The 21,594-nt window shown below is 42.3% G+C and overlaps 1 protein-coding gene across 1 annotated transcript in view; it reads left to right on the forward strand.

Moving 5' to 3' along the window:
- MED16 (mediator complex subunit 16) overlaps positions 1 to 13,737 on the forward strand; it is a 31,256-nt gene extending 17,519 nt beyond the window's left edge. Inside the window, exons 9-15 of the mRNA XM_034437656.3 lie at positions 300 to 506; positions 2,147 to 2,357; positions 4,990 to 5,123; positions 8,319 to 8,526; positions 9,863 to 10,079; positions 11,132 to 11,215; positions 12,118 to 13,737. Of these exons, the coding sequence (XP_034293547.1) occupies positions 300 to 506; positions 2,147 to 2,357; positions 4,990 to 5,123; positions 8,319 to 8,526; positions 9,863 to 10,079; positions 11,132 to 11,215; positions 12,118 to 12,244 (1,188 nt within the window). The 3' untranslated portion in view covers positions 12,245 to 13,737. The remainder of the gene's footprint in view (positions 1 to 299; positions 507 to 2,146; positions 2,358 to 4,989; positions 5,124 to 8,318; positions 8,527 to 9,862; positions 10,080 to 11,131; positions 11,216 to 12,117) is intronic.
- Positions 13,738 to 21,594: the final 7,857 nt, after the last annotated feature.

Consider the following 21,594-nt stretch of genomic DNA (forward strand, 5'->3'; position numbering starts at 1 on the left):
AAATAAGTCCAACACTTTGTAAAGGAAGTGCCTCTTTGCTTTGTTGTGCATTTAACTGGAAAGTCCTTCATTTTCTCCGAGATCAACCCGGGCAAAACAAGGAATTATTGCCAAACCTAGGAGACCGGATAGCTCAAACAAATGAGTCAAGCTTCACAATCGGGCAAGCAATGCAGCAGGTCCCTGGTTCAAACAAGAGCAAGATCCTGGAAAGTGCCCAGCGTTAATCTTGCCGGAGATAATTGACTTCCTGGCTGCATCCGACATGTCATTTCTGTCTGTCCCCTTGCTCTCTGCAGCTTAGCATGTTCAGGATCTCTCCCTCCATGGGGCATGTTCTGGATATGAATATTTCCCTCCGTCACTTGCTTTTCCTGTTGGAGTACTGCATGGTGACAGGGTATGACTGGTGGGACATCCTGCTTCACGTCCAGCCCGGCATGGTGCAGAATCTGGTGGAAAAGCTGCACGAGGAATACATGCGCCAGAATGCCGCCCTGCAGCAGGTGAGTTCCCATCTTCGAAACATGCATTCAATTTTGCAGCTACTAAAATAGTTGGCCGAGCAGGTACAAAAATAGCCAGGGAAATGATTGAAGCCTGGTAAATGGGTCCCTCCTCAGTCAAGAGGAGTGCTGATTTACCACCAGCTTATCAGGTGCTTAGGAGCCGAGGGCTTGACGGCACAAGGAAACAACAGCCAGTTGCTGGCCATCAACACACCAATCAACCAATAGGAAGGCACCACATAGATTCGACTCACAGTAGTCCAAAGCACATATTCCAGTAGAGAGAAATTCTCTGAAGATGGGCTCTAGCACAAATCCAAAAGCTCGGAAGAGTAAATCTCTGTCCTGGTGACTCACCCAGTTGGATCTTGCAATATTATCCTGGGGCACGTATATTTGCCTTCATTCGTGCATTCGCATCTTGTTTCCTTCTGCTTGAAAGTAAGTCAAAATTCTCCTCTCCTCCCGTGGTCATATGACCACATTTCGGCTCGCATTTACAACTAGTGTCCTGTGGTCGCGGGACCACTATTTGCTACGGGGTTTTTTTTTTTTGGCTATTCTTTCTTCAGAAGAATAATTTAGACCAGGAGTCTCCAACCTTGGCAACTTTAAGACTTGTGGACTTCAACTCCCAGAATTCCTCAGCCAGCAAAGCTTTGCTGGCTGAGGAATTCTGGAAGTTGAAGTCCACAAGTCTTAAAGTTGCTAAGGTTGAAGACCTCTGATTTAGAAGTTTCACGGTTGGCCTAATGGCTGCTGTAAAAACAGACAATCATGACCAAGTGTCTTGACTTACAACAACTTACGGCTGAAATTCCGTTCCCATTTGTGGTCATAAGTCAAGGACTATCTGTGTAGGGCTCTTTAGGTAATAATTGAATGGTAACCGGAAGCTGATTGGATGGGGGGTGGGGCAGCACAGTTCACAGAATAGTGGTGTTACCTGGCCATATATAATAGTGCTTGGACTCATTCTGTTGCATGTTTAAACCATGGTTTCACCAGAGTTAAATCATGATTAGCCAAGTGTGTTTGGAATAAACCTTTTGGGGTCAGAAAAACCTGAACCAGTGGTGGAATTCAAATTTTTTTACTACCGGTTCTGTGGGTGTAGCTTGGGGGCGTGGTAGGGGAAGGATACTCAAAATCTCCATTGTTATCCCATTCCAGAGGAGGGATACTACAAAATCCCCATTCCCTCCCCACTCCCGGGGGAAGGGTAATGCAAAATCCCCATTCCTTCCCCACTCCTGGGGGAAGGATACTGCAAAATCCCCATTCCCTCCCCACTCCTGGGAGAAGGATACTGCAAAATCTCCATTCCCTCCCCATTCTTGGGGGAAGGATAATGCAAAATCCCCATTCCCTCCCCACTCCTGGGGGAAGGATACTGCAAAATCTCCATTCCCACCCCACTCTGGGGCCAGCCAGAGGTGGCATTTGCCGGTTCTCCGAACTACTCAAAATTTCCGCTACCGGTTCTCCAGAACCTGCTGAATTTCACCCCTGACCTGAACTGCTAGAAGTTAAACCACAAGTGAACCCAGCGTCATTTATTTCTTGACTTTAATATGTGAACGTCTGTGCTAAAAGGAGCAGCATTCTCACGGGTGATCTCGTCCCTCCTGTGACAGGTTCTGTCCACACGGATCATTGCCATGAAAGCCTCCCTTTGCAAGCTCTCCTCCAGTACGGTGGCACGTGTGTGCGACTACCATGCTAAGCTTTTCCTGATCGCCATCAGTTGCACCCTGAAATCCCTGCTCCGGCCCCCAGTCCTCAACACGCCCGACAAGACACCTGGAGACAGGCTGACGGAAATCTGTGCCAAGATCACCGATATAGGTATGTTCAAAAGGCCTGGTCCTCTCCTGGTCTGCTAGATTTTCCAAAGGAGGGGGGGGGAAAGCTCATTTTAAAAGTTGTTCTATTTTCAAGGTTGTCCATGTATGGCAGAAGAATCAAAACTTTCAAATGGTGGCCAAACACCATGACTGAAGCCTTGTCTGTTATTTTGTGGGCATCAACGCACGCAAAAATGGCAGAATTTCAATTGCATTGCCAAAGCCACCATTCTGACATATTTTTTTAACCATCAGGTGGACCAGTGTTTCCCAACCTGGGCACCTTTGAGATATGTGGAGTTCTAGAATTCCCCAGCCAAGCATAAAAAGATAAAGGTTCCCCTCGCATATATGTGCTAGTCGTTCCCAACTCTAGAGGGCGGTGTTCATCTCCGTTTCAAAGTCGAAGAGGCAGCGCTGTCCGAAGACGTCTCTGTGGTCATGTGACCGGCATGACTAAAGGCCAAAGGCGCATGGAACGCTGTTACCTTCCCACCAAAGGTGGTCCCTATTTTTCTACTTGCATTTTTTTTTTACGTGCTTTCGAACTGCTAGATTGGCAGAAGCTGGGACAAGTAATGGGAGCTCACCTCATTACGCGGCACTAGGGATTCGAACTGCTGAACTGCCGACCTTTTGATCAACAAGCTCAGCATCTTAGCCACTGAGCCACCACGTCTCCCTCAGCCAAGCATAGCTGGTTTGAATTCTGGGAGTTGAAGTTTACATATCTTAAAGTTGTCCAGATTGGAAAATGCTGTTATAGACGTTCCTTTTTCCTCGTTCTCTCCCTCCCTCCAGGTTATAGTCCTGGTTGAAAGACAATTTCATAACCAAAGGTGGTATTTTGACATTCTCCTCTGATAATGTCAACGTTGTTTGATTTGCAAAACTGACCTCTTAGTATTCTGTATTCTTTTCTTTGTTAGGATGTGACATGCCTGCTTGCTTTTTGGTAATATCAGTATCACAGAGAATCAAATAATCCCAAAGTTTCTCGTTACTGTTTCTTATTCTCTTATTTTATCAATATGTCTGTGCCTGTTGGTATCCTAGAGCAGGGGGCTCCAGACATGGCAGCTTTCAGACTTGTGGATTTCAACTTCCAAAATTCTTTCGCTAGCCATGCTGACTGAGCAATTCTGAGAGTTGAAGTCCACCAGTCTTAAAGTTGCCGTGTTTGGAGACCCCTGTCCTAGAGAAACGGGAAGCTTTTACAACTTAGTTAACTTTGAAGGAACTAATAAATTATGGCAAACTGTTTACCCATAAAATTCTCCCAAGAAAGGAAGGAAGGAAGGAAGGAAGGAAGGAAGGAAGGAAGGAAGGAAGGAAGGAAGGAATTTACAATGAAATGACTAATGAATTGGTTCCAGTTTAGAAAATTATTCATTCATAATAGATCTGATGAAATTTGCTGCTTTAGGAATATTGCCAGTTTTTTTTAATTTAGGCTTTATATATATATATATATGTATGTATGTATGTATACAGTATGTATACAGTATGTATGTATGTATGTATGTATGTATGTATGTATGTATGTATGTATATATATATGTGTATATATATATTACCGGCATCTCAAGTCACTAAATGAGGCAGTCACTAATTGAAACCACAAGAACTATGCTTACGATATTATAAAACTTTCCTTTCCTTTACAGACCTGCTAAGGTCCTAAATATGAGGCTTGGTCACAAAGCTACTTTTTCATTACCGTTATAATTGCGAACAGTCACTGAGTAAGGACTACTTGTATTGGGAGAAGAAAGCTAGTATTCTCCGGGGCCTTGAACAGATCTCATTAGCACTAACCAGTAAAGCTAATAGCAAGAGTTTTTGGAAATTGTAATCCAAAATACTTCATAGGCCTAAAATAAAAATGCCCTCAAATCAGGAGCCAATCTTGCTGATTAGATGGACATGATTGATTGATCATAGAATCATAGAGTTGGAAGGACTCATCAGGTCCAGTCCCTCATACACTGCAGGGATTCACTATACCAGTGAATTCTGGGAGTTGAGGTCCAGACATCTTCAAACTGCCAAGGTTGTGAAACACTGCACTGCACTGTTCCTGAAAGATGATTATCCAGCTTCTATTTGAAACCCTCCAGTGAAGGTCTGTAGAGATTCTCAGTCAGAGGGGTCATGGTTGTCCCAGAAGTGCTTTTTCAGGAGGCAATTGGACTTTCTGGGGTTTTTCTTTGAAGACGTTTCGCTTCTCATCCAAGAAGCTTCTTCAGTTCTGACAGGATAGTGGGGAATGGAAGGATTGCTATTCCTTGCAGACAGCTGGTCATTTGTATCCTTTTAGAGAGTTGTTGAAGCACTTGGAGGTTTTTTTATACCAGCTGTCTGCAAGGAATATAAATCCTTCCATTCCCCACTATCCTGTCAGAGCTGAAGAAGCTTCTTGGATGAGAAAAGAAACGTCTTCAAAAGAAAAAAACCAGAAAGTCCAGTCACCTTCTGAAAAAAAGCATCTTTGGGACCTCCAGTGAAGGGGAAGAAACCATTCCACGCACTGACCTGATCCACTTGATTGACAGTTCTTCCTGTCGAGAAGTTCTTCCTAATGTCTAATCGCTATCTATCTCCTTGAAGTTTCCTCCCATTGATCCTTTCAGATATCGACAAAGTGATGATTAATTTGAAGACAGAAGAATTTGTGCTGGAGATGACCACCTTGCAATCTCTCCAACAACTGATCCAGTGGGTTGGGGACTTTGTGCTCTATTTGCTCGCCAGTCTCCCGAACCAGGTGAGGTTTGGCAGATGCCCCATGACGCTGTTTGCTTAATGGAGGGTAAACTTCTTTGTCAAATTCACCATTTGAGTTCTAATATCGACAGATACCAACTGTTTGTTTAAAGTGAGGCCTTCTCTTGCCCTTTAAATACAGGAATGCCTCTTCTCAGTGATGCCTCTTCTCATCTCTTTTCAGTTGCCACATATAATATGAAGACTGTAGTTAGTTATTTATCAAAGACAGTATATTAAATAGCATATTGCCCCCAACAATCTGGGTCCTCATTTTACCCACCTCGGAAGGATGGAAGGCTGAGTCAACCTTGAGCCGGTGAGATTTGATCTGCTGAACTAGCAGTCAGCTGAAGTAGCTGCAGTACTGCACTCTAACCACTGCGCCACCTTGGCTCATTATGGTTTTGTTATGGTTTTGTTATGGTTTTGATTGCACATTATTTTTGAATCAGGTATCTTGACTTAATAATAATGGGATATAATAATACATGGTGCCTCTTTGTTTTACCCTGCGCCCAAACAAATCAGGAAGAAAGAGCTTCATCATATATGAAGCCCATGATATACGGGCTTATGGTTTATTGAACCAAAATGAGCAAGACTGTGCTGTGTTTCCAATTTGGAAACTTTAAGATATGTGGACTTCACCTCCAAGAATCCCAGCAGCAGCCAGCATGAGTCATGGGAGTCTACATACCGTATTTTTCGGAGTATAAGACACACCTCTTTCCCAGCAAAAAGAGGGTGAAAATCTGGGTGCGTCTTATACTCTGGATGTAGCCCAGCCCAGCTTCTCAAACGGAGGTTTCAGAGGCTGAAAAAAGCATCAGAAACGAAGCTTCAGAAAAGAAGCCCCCAAACAGAGCTTCAGAGGCTTTTTATCTGAAGCTGTTTCAGAAGTTTCAGAGGCAGGAAAAAAAAGCAAGGCACAGAGCTCACAATCAACAAACCTGTTGCTAAAATTCACCTCTGGGAACAGCTGATTGGGGGTATTCTGGGAGGCCGATCCACTGCCAATCAGCTTTTTTCTTATTTTCCTCCCCAAAAACTAAGGATGAGAGAGTTGAGAAGATCACTCAGCTGACTTCATGCTTAAGACAGGACTGGAATTCTCAGTCTCCCAGTCTCTTAATCATTACATCAAAAGTGGCTTAGTTTTATGCAATGTATTTAATGATTTGTATGGATTCAGCTGTTACACAGTGTTACACAGAAATGTCCTTTCTTGCTTGTTTATCCTACAAAGTAAACAGTGCATGTACTGGTGTAAAGGTAAAGGTTCCCCTCGCACATATGTGCTAGTCGTTCCCGACTCTAGGGGGCAGTGCTCATCTCCGTTTCAAAGCCGTTTCAAAGCCGTTTCTCCGTTTCAAAGAAATCTAATAAATGAAAGCCAAAGAGCCAGCGCTGTCCAAAGACGTCTCCGTGGTTATGTGGCCGGCATGACAAAATGCCAAAGGCGCATGTAACGCTGTTACCTTCCCACCAAAGGTGCTCCCTATTTTTCTACTTGCAGCTTTCGAACTGCTAGGTTGGCAAAAGCTGGGACAAGTAACGGGAGCTCACCCCGTTACGCAGCACTAGGGATTTGAACCGCTGAACTGCCGACCTTTCGATCGACAAGCTCAGCGTCTTAGCCACTGAGCCACCGCGTATACTACCCCATTTAAATCCTGACTAATTAAACCAGGATTCCTACCCTGTTTCCCCCAAAATAAGACATCCCTTGATAATAAGCCCAAACGGGCTTTTGAGCACATGGCAATAAGGCCAAGCGCTTATTTCAGGGTTCAAAAAAATATAAGACAGGGTCTTATTTTCGGGGAAACACGGTAGCTTTAAGTGGTGTACCCAGTGCAAGTATCATCTATTTCTGTTGAATATTTTATTTCTTATTTATAATAATAATAATAATAATAATTAATAATAATAATAAATTATTATTATTATTATTATTATTATTATTATTATTATTATTATTATTTTATTTCTCCCGAAGGACTCAGGGCAGAGTACAGCCTGATTAAAAGCACAAAGACAGAAAAAAATTAAAAATAATTAAAATTATTAAATAATTGGCTCAATTATAAAACCCCAAAATTTAAAATCCCACATTTAAAACCAATTAAAATATTTACATTGATAGCCCGGCCTGGTGGAACAACAAGGTTTATGCAGATTTGGTTTGCTTACTGAATCAGTTAAAACTGCATTATTTCATTAGCTGAGATTTCTAAAACTGAAGCATTCCTAACGATTGAAGCCGAGTATCTTTGACCAAGAAAAGTCAGATGGGCCCATCCCAGAGAACCATTGCTAGTTAAGGTAGCCCTCAACCCTTTATCCCCACTCCTGCCTTGGTGATTATGAGTAACCTCATTAGAAACTATGGGTTTGCTCTGGAAATCAAGCAAAGTCAGAATTTCCAAGGATGGGTAGATAGGGATATTTAAGGACATTTAAGAGCTGCGGTGGCCCAGTGATTAGAATACAGGCTACTTCTGTTGACTGCCAGCTGCCAGCAGTTTGGCAGTTCGATTGTGAGTAGTTCAAGGTTGACTCAGCCTTCCATCCTTCCGAGGTCAGTAAAATGAGGAGCCAGATTGTTGGGGGCAATAGGTTGACTCTGTAAACCGCTTAGAGAGGGCTGTAAAGCACTGTGAAGCGGTATATAAGTCTAAGTGCTATTGCTATTGCTATTGACTCATAATGCAAATTTTGCAGTAGGTTCATTGTCACATTTGATGTAGGGTCATTGCTGTAGGGAAATTCAAGCTTCTAGTCAGTTTGAGTATTCCTTTTGTTCCGGGGTGAAATCCAGCAGGTTCTGACTGGTTCTGGAGAACCGGTAGCGGAAATTTTGAGTAGTCCGGAGAACCGGCAAATACCACCTCTGGCTGGCCACAGAGTGGGGTGGGAATGGAGATTTTGCAATATCCTTCCCCCAGGAGTGGGGAAGGAATGGAGATTTTGCAGTATCCTTCCCCCAGGAGTGGGGAGGGAATGGAGATTTTGCAGTATCCTTCCCCTGCCATGCCCACCAAGCCACGCCATACCAACAGAACCGGTAGTAAAAAAAATTGAATTTCACCACTGTTTTGTTCTATTATAAGTCTACCAATAATGTTAATTGTAGTATTGTGTGCATCATTTCAGCCTTGAACAACCTTCAGGTTCTTTTTTCTGCCTTTAGGGTTCTGGACCCACATCAGGACCTGTTCGCCCAGGTCATAGTTTCCTTCGGGATGGGGCCTCCCTAGGGATGCTCCGCGAACTGATGGTCATGATCCGGATCTGGGGACTCTTGAAGCCAAGCTGTCTTCCCATTTATACGGCCACATCTGACACGCAGGACAGCATGTCCCTCCTCTTCCGGCTTCTTACCAAATTGTGGTTGTGCTGTGAGTAATCTGATGTGCTGCCAAACATAGGAAAAGTTGTGGCTTGAAGGCTTGGAGCACCAAGAAATGGTGTGTAGAACATTCCAGATGTGACTCATTCAAAGCTCAGAAGCCATTTGAGCATTCTGAGCTCAAAACAAACCATTTCCAAGCATAGGTTTTGATCCACATATGTTTCAGTATTGGTTTGTGAGACAAGCCCACGCACTCTCCTTTTTCACTTTAAGGTGATAAAGAAGGAGACCAGATACAGGTAGTCCTCAACAGTTCGTTTAGTGACCGTTTGAGGTTACAGCGGCACTGAAAAAAGTGACTTATGACCGTTTTTCACACTTACGACTGTTGTAGCATCTCTTTGGTCACATGATTTGACAACTGACTCACATTTCTGACAGTTGCCGTGTCCTGGAGTCATGTGATCACCTTTTGTGACAGGCGAAGTCCATGGGGAAGCCAGATCCACTTAACAATTATGTTACTAACTTAACCGCAGTGATTCACTTCACTTCACTGTGGCAAGAAAGGTCCTAAAACGGGGCAAAATTCACTTTAACATATGTCTCGCTTAGCAACAGAAATTTTGGACTCATTTATGGTCGTACGTTGAGGACTACCTGTAGTCCAGTCTATGTCCCAGACTTGAGAAAAAAATAGCCATTTCTTTTCTTTAAAATGGATTTTTAAAAAATTCCCATAAAACAATATTTATTGGTTTGATTTATATCCCGCCCTTTTCCGGAGACTCAGGGCTGCTTACAATGCGTTAAGCAATAGAAGTAATAATAAGGAGCCTTGGTGGTGCAGTGGACTAAAGTGCTGTTAAGTAGCACTTAGCTGCTAGCTGCCTGCAATTACTGCGAGTTCAAATCTCACCAGGCTCAAGGTTGACTCAGCCTTCCATCCTTCCGAGGTAGGTAAAATGAGGACCCGGATTGTGGGGGCAATAAGCTGACTTTGTATAAAAAAGAACACCGCTTAGGGGGGGCCAAAAGCCCTACTAAGCAGGTATATACAAAAGTATGAAGGCTATTGCTTAACGCATTGTAAGCCGCCCTGAGTCTCCAGAGAAGGGCGGCATATAAATTGAATCAATCAATCAATCAATCAATCAATCAAATAAATAAATAAGAAAGAAAGAAAGAAAGATACATGTTTTTGCTGCCAGTTTTCTTTTTTTAAATAGAAACTCCCTTCATAGTTTATCTACAAATGATCCCCAGGTGAAAATAGGTGTTTGTGATCCAATACACATCAATTCTGGGAGTTGACGTCCATGCCTCTTAAAGCAGCCAAGGATGAAAGACACTGATCCAAAGCCTTTCCCCCCCTTGGACAGGTCGTGACGAAGGGCATCCCAGCGAGCCAGACGATACCTTGATCGATGAATGCTGCCTCCTACCCAGCCAGCTCCTCATCCCAAACATGGATTGGCTTCCGGTGAACGATGCCATCATCAGCAAGCTGCAGAACAAGCAGCCAGTCCGGCTGCAATTTGGAAAGCTTCCCGGGATTGTTGGACACTCTGCTTCAGTTCCGTGCGATGCATTTACCAGGTGCATTGTGGGCAAGCTGGTTTTTCTCTTGACCCGACAGGGAAGCTTCTTGGCCTGCTGGAGGGATGGTCCTTTATGGGTTTTACTCTTGCTTAAAGCTTTCATAGTACTTATTGAAAGATCACCTCACTTTAATACAGGCCCAAAGGTGCTTTTTCAAGAGGCAACTGGACCTTCTGGTTTTTCTTTGAAGACGTTTCCCTTCTCATCCAAGAAGCTTCTTCAGCTCTGACTGGATGGTGGGGAATGGAAGGATTTATATTCCTTGCAGACAGCTGGTTGAAAAAAAAATGCAAATGACCAGCTGTCTGCAAGGAATATAAATCCTTCCATTCCCCACCATCCAGTCAGAGCTGAAGAAGCTTCTTGGAAGAGAAGCGAAACGTCTTCAAAGAAAAACATGAAAATCCAGTGGCCTCTTGAAAGGAAGCACCTTTGGGACAACCATGACGTGGACGACTGAGAATCTCCATAGATTTTAATAATACAGTGGTTTTTCCAACTTGGCCCCTTTAAGACATGTGGACTTCAACTCCCAGAATTCCTCAGTCAGCATGGCTGGTTGGTGAATTCTGGGAGTTGAAATCCACACATCTTAAAATGACCAAGTTGGAAAAACCACTATTTTAATAGATCCAGTTAAAAACAAGCAGAAGGGAAAGAGATCCTGAAATACAAGTTCTTTGACTCTGTGATTTGGCTCAAATTAGCCTTGGTTGTAATCTTTCTACAGCTCACATGAGCCTCAGCTCGTTTTTGCAACTCCCAGATGGCAGCAAATCACTGATTTTATAGCAGTGCTGTTCCTTGATTATTTAAAAAAAGTAAGCATCAAAATTGGGTATATTAACCCCTTTGCAACCTTCACGAACCCAGCTGTGTTCGTTTTTAAAAAGCTGTTAACCCCCCTCCTATCCTATGTGGAATAATAGGGGCAGGGAAATTGGTGTCTCCCCCTTTTGATGGCATTGTTGTGTTATCACCCTGAGGGATTGTCTCTCCCCATGGCATTTGGCATTGTGCTATCTAATCAGTGTTGTCTTCATTCCCAGGACCACTGGATACCCAAAGATTGACCACCTGCGACGGCTCCATCTTGGAGCTTATCCTACTGAAGAATGCAAGTCCTGTACCAGGTTAGCATCCCAGGCTGAGGAAAGGAAGAGTTCAGTCCCCCCCGAAAGATTTATCTTAAATTTTGAACCTAATCCCAAACTAACTAAATGTAAGCAAATGTAGGAAAAGAATAGGCAGAACCGAGGATGGGTGGGGTATGTGTGTATGGAGTTCAAGCCTAGAATCCTTATGTTCCCACAAATGATCTTGAGTCCAAGCCCTCTTGAATCCCATTGATTCTTATCTAGTGCCAATTTAGTGACTAGATTCTTGTGTATAGGATTAAGCAATACATCTTAACTGCAACTTAAGGTGCTGATTCTTCCTGCCTTACAGCAGAGAGAAATTGCAGCTGCTAGTCGAAGTTTGTAAAGGGTGAAAACACGTTTCTACAATCAAGTAGAGAGTTAAGACAAAATGCCTAATGATGGCTCCTCTCTTTATAAATTGTGGAAGATATATCACAGTGGTGGGATTCAAATAATTTAACAACCGGTTCACCCAGGGTCAGGTTGGCTGTTGTGGGAAGCATGGCCCATCCCCGTGCCCCACTTCCTCCACACATGCGGGACGAGCCTCCTGTGACGGCCAACTAAATTACCCCTCCCCCCCCCATCAAAGTGGATCCTGGGTGCTGCAATGGAGAAACAGGCAACGGAGCGTCCGGCACGAGGGAAGGAAGAGGAGCAGGGAGAAGAAAGAGGAAAGGCAACCTTCTCCTTCCCTCGCACAGGCCGCTCCGTTGCCCGGGTCTCCATTGCAGCCCAGCGCCCAGGATCCACTTTGATAACGGGGGTGGGTGGGTAATTTAACAACCGGTTTCCCTGAACTGATGCGAACCGGCTGAATCCCACTGGATATTTTTTGCTCCACACCTTCTGGAGAAGTTTCTCAGCTGGGTGTCATATTGTCCCCCGTTTAGGTGCGGCTGTGTTACAATGCTCCGTTCTCCCAATAAGACCACGGCTGTGAAGCAGTGGGAACAACGATGGATCAAGAATTGCCTTTGTGGTGGTCTTTGGAGAAGAATGCCCCTCAGCTACTCATGATGGACGCCAGGACTCTTTGCCTTCCCCAGATGGGATTTGTGAGGAGTTTTGCAGCTCACCTCAGAAACTCCATTCAAAAAAACCCCAACATAAGATACAACTTCCAGAAACAGCTGCAGGTGGTTTTATCCACCCCTTGGTGGAGAAGACTTTCCTGGGCCAAAGCACCAAGAAAAATCGATGGGAGATGCTGGAGGAGTTTGAATTAATTGGCACTTCTGGTAGCAAATGGAATTTGGCCAGTGCCAAAGTTGCAAATACAAATGGCAGCTTTTAGCTCAACATTCAGAAAGGGTTAAAATGCTGCATTAAAAAAAAAGGAGCATTTTTTAGAGTTGTTCAAGTTGCAGAAAAATAGACAATTGTAGGAAAGAGAAGAGCTTTTCTTGGTGTATGAATTTGCTTCACGCAGAGAATTGAGGGGAGAGAGCTGGGAGAGACATTCTAACTATAAACATTCTCTCCTATTTTTCTTTCCATATGTTCCTGCCTCAAAACTCCCTGTGTCTAGAAACTACCGTATTTTTCAGAGTATAAGACGCACCGGAGTATAAAACGCACCTTGGTTTTGGGGGAGGAAAATAAGAAAAAAGCTGATTGGCAGGTTGATCGGCCTCCGGAATACCCCCAATCAGCTGTTCCCAGAGGTGAATTTTAGCAACAGGTTCCTTGGTTGTGAGCTCGGTGCCTTGCTTTTTTTTTTTTGCTTTTTTTTCCTGCCCCTGAAACTTCTGAAACTCCATTTCAGAAAAAACTTTTTTTCCTGCCTGTGAAAGCCTCAGAAATAGAGCTTCAGAAAAAAAGCCTCTGAAGCTCTGTTTGGGGGCTTCTTTTCTGAAGCTTCGTATCTAATGCTTTTTTCAGCCTTGAGAAGCTGGGCAGGGCTACATTCAGAATATAAGACGCACCCAGATTTTCACCCTCTTTTTTGGGGGAAAAAGGTGCGTTTTATACTCCGAAAAATATGGTAATGTGTTGGGAAACCAAGGTTAAATCTATCCCATCCTTCTCCACTTCTGTCTGCAGTCTGAAATAATCCAGTCTAAAATCCTTCCATTTCAGGAAGATTTGGTTCTTCTCTCAGCATACAGCTGATATGTTGGCTTTTGAATTTCTAGCTCTGCATAATTCAGAGACCATTCCTTTGAAAAGGATGTGATGATATAAGGATGTGAAAACCACAGCTCTGATCTTGTCTGTTTTTTTAAATTTCCTGAGATATGAAACTCCAGACTCCAGAGATCCCTTTCTGCAAATCTAGGGGGGAAAGGGGTCTCCTGCTAGGAGTTGCAGATTTTTTTTGCAATTTTTTTTTTTAGTCCCTCACGGATAAGCAGCGACTTTCTTTGTGCCCAATAATTCTGTGTTTTCTCAGAAAGTGGAGACAGCGAAGGAGATAAAGATATTCACGGCTGAGTGATGGTTTTGTAAATATTGTAACAGGATCTGAGTTTGTACAGATTATAATTATAAAGTTTTGTATGCTATGTAAATGGAGAACTTTTTTTTTGTTCTTTGTTTTTCCTCATGAAGTACTTCCCTCCCTCTTTGAACTTTTAAAGCAAAAAACCCTCTCCAAACCCTTAAAAGGAACACCCTCCCTTCTCCCTTCTCTCCCTCTCAACAGCTTGGAACAGTTTTTAAATTCCTTCTGTTTTGAAGTTCGCTTTGTCACTTTATTTGCAGGAAACAGTGATGGGAAGAAATGGTGGAGGAGAGGTGAAAGCAGTTGGAAGTTATTCAAGACCAGCAATTCTTGATTTTTGTGTTTGCAGTGATACAGGTAGTTAATACAGGTAGTCCTTGACTTACAAGAGCCGTGGTGGCGCAGTGGTTAGAGTGCAGTACTGCAGGCTACTTCTGCTGACTGCCGGCTGACTACAATTTGGCAGATCGAATCTCACCAGGCTCAAGGTTGACTCAGCCTTCCGTCCTTCCGAGGTTGGTAAAATGAGGACCCAGATTGTTGGGGGCAATATGATAACTCTGTAAACTGCTTAAGAAAGGGCTGTAAAAGCTCTGTGAAGCAGTATATAAGTCTAAGTGCTATTGCTATTACTACAACCATTTGTTTAGCGACTGTTTGAAGTTGCAGTGGCACTGAATAAAGTGACTTATGACGGTCCTCACACTTAGGACCTTGCCAGCATCTCCACGTTCATGTGATCAAAATTCAAACGTTTGGCAACCAACTTGTTTTTACCATGGTTGCAGCATCCCGGGGTCACATGATTGCCTTTTGTGACCCTCCCAGTTGGCTTCCGACAAGCAAAGTCAGTGGAGAAAGCTGGATTCTCTTAACAACGCTGTGATTCATTTAGCAACCGTAATGATTCTCTTAACAACCGTGGCAAAAAAAGGGTTGTAAAATCAGGCATGACTCTCTTAATGATGGTTTTGCTTAGCAATGGAAATTGTGGTTCCAATTGTAGTCATAAGTCAAGGGCTACCTGTAATACTCAAATTAAAAATTAGAAGAACCAGAGTGGATTTATGTCGCCTGACTTTGTGTCATTTAGCTGTGTCCATTGGAGTCTCCCATCTGTGGAGGGAACTGTCTTCCTGCAATGCAGAAATCTGCTGTAAAATAGCAAGATAATATTCTACCCAATGGCCTTGACATTAGCAAGGAAAGTGTTGTAAAGAAGAACATTTAAACTTTGGATACTCAAGAGTGCTGAATTTATAAATAAGAGATTTATTTATAAAAATATTTAATTTTTTGATGTCCAATTCATCCCACATCTACAGTACACCTAATTCTTTCTCTTTAATTTCTGAGTTTAATTGCAGTTTCAGAACCATGGTTCCATGGAATTCAATTTTTTAAAGTTTTTGATATGGATTCTGAACTGTTGCATAATCCCACAGACGGGATTTGCACAAAACATGATGCTGTTTTGTACATAAGGTTAACGCATTTGTGAGTCAGTGTTTTTCATTATCTCTTTTCACTCGTGTGCAAAATCTCTGTCAGCCCAAGTACACTTCAAAACCACTGTTCCTTAGGACTGAAGAGCTTTTATCAGAAAAATTAATAATTAAAAGAAAGAAAATACGTGTTCGTTGAAACCATTTCAAATTTTAATTAGTGCTCATGGCAAGGAAAGAAACATTGCTTCTTCAAATTGTTGATAACTGGTGTTTTGAGCAAAAAAATCAGAAATGCCAAACTATTTAATAATTTTAAATTGTTTTTAACTTTTATATTGTTGGTTTTTATTTTGGCTGTACACCGCCCTGAGTCCTTCGGGAGAAGGGCGTTATAAAAATTTATTAAATAAATAAGAAGAAGAATAGGCTTAAGTAAAAATATCTGTAAACATTCATGCCGTGGAAATCTCAAATGTGAATCTAGTATTAGGCAAAGTTCTTCCCTTTTATTTTTATGCCTGGAACTCATGCCAGCTGTAGAGCACCCATTTTCTTCCATCTAAATCAAATCCCAGCTTCTTCATCCAAGTTCCTAGTCCTCAACCTCAGCCAAAGTGTAAATATTTGTATTGACACCGTCAGACTAATGTGATTGTTTAGTGTTCGTTTAATATTTTTTCTGACTCTACCCACTGAATTTTGTGATTTAATCGAAACACAAATGACCAAAAACCATGAATTAACGTGATGCATAAGTTGAAGCTTGACTATGTATCTGCATATATTCCCCACTCACAACACCCCCTCCCATTTTTACTCCAAGGAAGGTTGATTTGAGTGGAGAGTTGAATCCTGTATCTTCAGGATATTCTCAACTGTCACACATCACTAGCATTTTGTGTTACTTTCTTTCCCCATAGTTCTGTTCCCTGCCTCTCTTCCTCAACTTACTTCAGTCTTCTTTGATGTGTACACTTAACTCAGGGAGCCCACAGCTCTCCTGATATTGTTCAACTACATTTCCCATCATTCTTTATCAGCGATTGCAATTGGCTGGTGTTACTGGATGTAGTTGGTACATTTGAAATCCATGTAACTCAGACTTGGCAACTTTAAGATGTGTGGACTTCAGCTCCCAGAATTCTCTAGACAGCTTGACCATTTCTGTGAATTCTGGGGATTGAAGTTAAAGTTCAATACTGGGAAGATCCTGGAAAAGACAATCAAGCAACAGTGTGAACACCGAAAAATGTGCAAAGCTATGAATAGAAGCTAACATGGGTTTGTCAAAAATGGATCATGCCAAAAACCAGGGTGGATTTGATTTAAATCAAGTTGATTTAAATCACAATTTAAATCATGATTTAAATCACTAGTAAAAAGGCTTGATTTAAATCAACTCGATTTAAATCATAATTTTTAAAGAGCAACTGTCATCTCTGCTACTCCTTTGACCCACTGTTGACTCACCGATAGCCCCAGTGTTGCAGAATATACAGCCTCATGCTACATAACTAAACTCCATTTCATGCTGAATAAACTAAATTATTTATGTATCTTAAATAGAAAACTATCTTACGATAGATTTTTACCCCAAAAGTTTTTTATTAAAATAAATTCGATAAAAATCAAAAAAATCTGATTTTTTTTGATTTTTTTAAAAAAAATCATTGATTTTTATCCACCCTGCCAAAAACAGAAAGATTGTATTCTTTGACATAGAATACAATAGTGGATCAGGGAAATACTGTATACATAATTTAGTTAGTCTTCAGTAAGGCATTTGACAAAGTAGACCGTAGCATATTTCTTGGTAAGATAGAAAAAATGCGAGAACAATCACTGAAACAGTTTGCCTCCTGAAGTTGTGGGTGTGCCATCATTGGGGGGTTTTAAGAAGAGATTAGACAGCCATTTGTCTGGAATGGTATAAGGTCTCCTTGCTTGAGCAGGGGGTTGGACTAGAAGACCTCCAAGATCCCTTCCCACTCTTGTATTCTGTAAGTCTACACACATGGAAATTGGCCCTGTTGGAGAACATTGTTCTATGGGGTTTTAATCCTTTACTGGTAATTCAACTAACAACCCTCACACTTTAGATGATTATATACAGTGCCTTAGCTATAAGAGCTATCTCAAAGCTGACACTACCAGGTATTACCAGAAAATATCCAGTAGCATCTATCTGAATGGAATATACAGTCCCCCTTCTCAAGAGTTACAAGAGGTCTCAGTAATTGAAATTAAATGGCTTATTTTAATTCAAAGTAGAGGAACTGCACAACATGCTATCTTTCAGAATTAATTTCTAGAGAAGCAACTGTCCACCTTCCCCCAAAGTAATTTTATTTTCCCATTTTGCAAATACAATTCCAAGAATTATTTCTGCTTATGAATAGGGATGTTCCTGCTGTTGGTTAAAAAAATCAACCATGTTATAATTCCAGGTATTCACTGGAGGGCTATTTCTTCTGTAAGCACTTTTGGCAATTAAGGTAGTCCTTGACTTAGCAACCACAATTTCTGTTGCTAAGTGAGACAATAGTTAAGTGAGTTTAACAATTAGTAAGGCGCCAGGTACAATTCTCAGAACCGCTAAAAAGAAAAAGTGTACCACCTCTTGATGTTTTATGGATTTGAAATCCATCGTCAAAAATGTAGATCCTTTCTAAATCCTTTCTCTTTTGTTTCTCGTCAATAATTCTTTAGCTCTATTGCACTGGGTGCCAAACTAAAGGCCTGCGGATTAGATCCGGCCTGCGGGGTGCTTAGATATGGCCTGCAGGGCCACCCTGGAAACCGTGAAAGACCAGCCTGCAGTGCCTTTGCCAGTGAAAACAAGAGCTACGGAGGGCCGCGTGCAGCCCTCCCAGCCTCCATTTTTGGCCGCGACAGCCTCCTGCAGCCCTCTGCCAGTGAAAACGGATCTCAAGGGGGCTACATGTGGTCCTCCCAGGCTCCGTTTTTGCTGGCAAAGGACTCGGGCCGCCACAGGCACCTCCAACACGAGTGGCATCAAGCTGGCCATGGCTTCCCTGGCCTCACCCACACCAGCACCCTGCGGTCAAACGCAACCCTGATGCAGGTGGCCCTCAATGAAATCGAGTTTGACACCCCTGTTCTATTCTAGATTACAGGGAAAGTTTTTTCAAGTCACATCATTTGAAATTCACATTTTTAAAACATGTTTTTAGTAATATGCCTTCACAAAAGGTGAATATATAGCAATCCCAAATCTAAGATGGCCTTCAAAGGAAAAGGAGATAGGAAAAAAAAATATTATTCTGTGCAAAGCCAGCTTCCCCACTTTGTTACGGTAAGGCTGTAGTAAGAAAAAGGTAAGAGAATCCCTGTGGGTTTTACTTTACTAGTTGTAGCTGAATTTAGGGGTGGTGCTCTTCTCTGTTTCTTTAAACCATTGAGCCAGCATTGTCCAAAAATGTTTCAGTGATTATGTGGCCACCATACTATCACACCGCAGTGCAAAGCGTACGGTGAAATACGGAACAATGTTACCTTCCCACCAAAGTGGTACCTATTTATCTACTTGTATTGACATCAGTGATGGGTTTCAAAAATTTTTACTACTAGTTCTGTGGGTGTGGCTTGGTGGGTGTGGCTTGTGGGCATGGCAGGGGAAGGATACTGTAAAATCTCCATTCCCACCCCGCTCCAGGGGAAGGATACTGTAAAATCTCCATTCCCTCCCCAATCCAGGGGAAGGTTACTGCAAAATCCTCATTTCCTCCCGATCAGCTGGGATTTGGGAGGCAGAGAATAGATGGGGGAGGGGCCAGTCAGAATTTTTACTACTGGTTCTCTGAACTACTCAAAATTTCCGCTACCGGTTCTCTAGAACTGGTCAGAACCTGCTGAAACCCACCTCTGATTGACATGCTTTCAAACTGCTAGATTGACAGGAGCTGAGACAAGGGACAAGAGTTCACTCCATCATGTGGTGGTAGGACTTGAACCGCTGGAATATAGACCTTCTCCTGTGTTTTTTAAGCCATTGAGGCACTGCACCTCTTAAGGCTGTAGATTGCCACTGAAATTTCCACTTCCCCTTGAAAAGAGTGGAAAGGACCTCATGTCTGCTTATGATTCTGTCTGTCTGTCTTTGTACACACACAAATATTCAGCTGCAAAAGAATCAGCATTCAAGAAATATGCTGCAGGGTAGCATTTTGGTAGCCATGAAGATCTTGGAAAAGATTCTCAGATGCTGTGATGTGTCTATACTATGTCTAAGATCAAAATCATACAAACCATGGTTTTCCTTGCAACACTTCACAGATATGATAGTTGGACCTTGAAGAAGCAGGGTAGGAAGATTATTGACATTTTTGAACTGTGATGTTGGAGAAGACTCCTGGGAAAGAGCCTTGGTGGCGCAGCAGACTAAAGCACTTTTAAATAACCCCAGCTGCCTGCAATTACTGCAAGTTCAAATCTCACCAGGCTCAAGGTTGACTCAGCCTTCCATCCTTTCGAAGTAGGTAAAATGAGAACCCGGTTTGTGGGGGCAATAAGCTGACTTTGTATAAAAAAGAACACCGCTTTGTGGGGGGGGGCGAAAGCCCTACTAAGCAGATATATACAAAAGTATGAAGGCTATTGCTTAACGCATTGTAAGCCGCCCTGAGTCTCCGGAAAAGTCTCGCGGCATATAAACTGAACAAATAAATAAATAAATAAATAAATAAATAAATAAATAAATAAATAAATAAATAAATAAATAAATAAATACAGTGGGCAGCCAAACACAAACAAATAAATGGATCTTCAAACTTCTGATTAAGGTAGAAGTAACCATAGTTCAAGCACATTATACCAAGGTGTATGTGTCAGGGGTGGGTTCTACTTACCTTTACTACAGGTTTCCATCACGCCCCCGTGCTCGCTCTTCTGCACATGCGCAGAAGCTTCTACGCATGTGCAGTTCACCTACGATGACATCCGGGTCAGTGGGCGGAGCCTCCCACCAGTTTTACTACCGGTTCTTGTGAACCGGTCCAAACCAGGGGCAACCGACTACTGGTACGTGTGTGTTCGTGTGTGCGTGTATCTTCAGATCAGCATTGACTCCTGGTCCCTGCGGTTTCTTAGTTAAGGATTTTCAAAAGTAGTTTGACATTGCCTCCTTCTTGGGTCTGAAGGAGAGTGACTGGCCCAAGGTCACCCAGCTTGGCAAGGTGTCAGTTTCTAGCCTGAAATGTTAACTACTGCAAGAGCCTTGGTGGCGCAGCAGACTAAAGCACTGTTAAATAGCACCAGCTGCCTGCAATTAGTGCGAGTTCAATTCTCAACAGGCTCAAGGTTGACTCAGCCTTCGATCCTTTCGAAGTAGGTAAAATGAGAACCCGGTTTGTGGGGGCAATAAGCTGACTTTGTATAAAAAAGAACACCGCTTAAGGGGGGGCCGAAAGCCCTACTGAGCAGATATATACAAAAGTATGAAGGCTGTTGCTTAACGCATTGTAAGCCGCCCTGAGTCTCCGGAGAAGGGTGGCATATTAATCGAACCAATAAATAAATAAATAAATAAATAAATAAATAAATAAATAAATAAATAAATAAATAAATAAATAAATAAAATACTGCATCAAACCAGCTCTCATACAAAGACCTAGTTTTCTTAAAAAACAAAAAAAGGCACTAATGCCTGAAAGAGTGGAAGTAAAGAAGAGGATGGCCACCAAGAAGGGGAACAGACTCCGTTATAACGGTGCTAGGAACAACCTGAAAAACTAGGTTAGAAGCAGATCAATTTGGAGAAAATCTGTCAATGTGGTCGGTAGGAGTCAATCAATTCACACTTGTGAATTGGCCCTAGGAGTCAATCAATTCACACATACACAGACAAAAAACCTGCTAGAGATAACACTAACAAAGAGTCACATCCAAATTAAAAATCGAATTAATGACCTGTAAAATAAAGTACGGTACCTTAATTCACTGGACTCACTGGAGAAGAGCCTAATGCTGGGAAAGATTGAGGGCAAAAGAAGAAGGGGAGGACAGAGAATGAGGTGGCTGGATGGAGTCACTGAAGCAGTCGGCGTGAGCTTAAATGGACTCCAGAAGATGGTAGAGGACAGGAAGGCCTGGAGGAACGTTGTCCATGGGGTCGCGATGGGTCGGACATGACTTCGCAACTAACAACACCACCACCCTAATTCATAAAAATAGTAGCTCACCTGATGCATATTTCTTTTCACCAACCATTCTATTTCATTCACACAAGCCATTCTCTAGCACATGCACACCTACAAACACAATCTTCTCTTCCATCCCTTTCTTCCTTCCAAGAGGACAAACATAAAAAGAGAGGAAATACCAGAGATAAGAGATAATTTTGCATAATACATATTTCTTTAAAATGTGCGTTTTACATAGAGTCTTTCCTAACAGATTCCTTTTTCATGTTCCTGTATTGTAATGTTTGGAGAACATTGCATTTTAATAATACCTAA

This window comes from Pantherophis guttatus, chromosome 1 (genome assembly GCF_059756535.1).
Source record: "Pantherophis guttatus breed Tessera chromosome 1, ASM5975653v1, whole genome shotgun sequence".
Taxonomy (NCBI): domain Eukaryota; kingdom Metazoa; phylum Chordata; class Lepidosauria; order Squamata; family Colubridae; genus Pantherophis; species Pantherophis guttatus.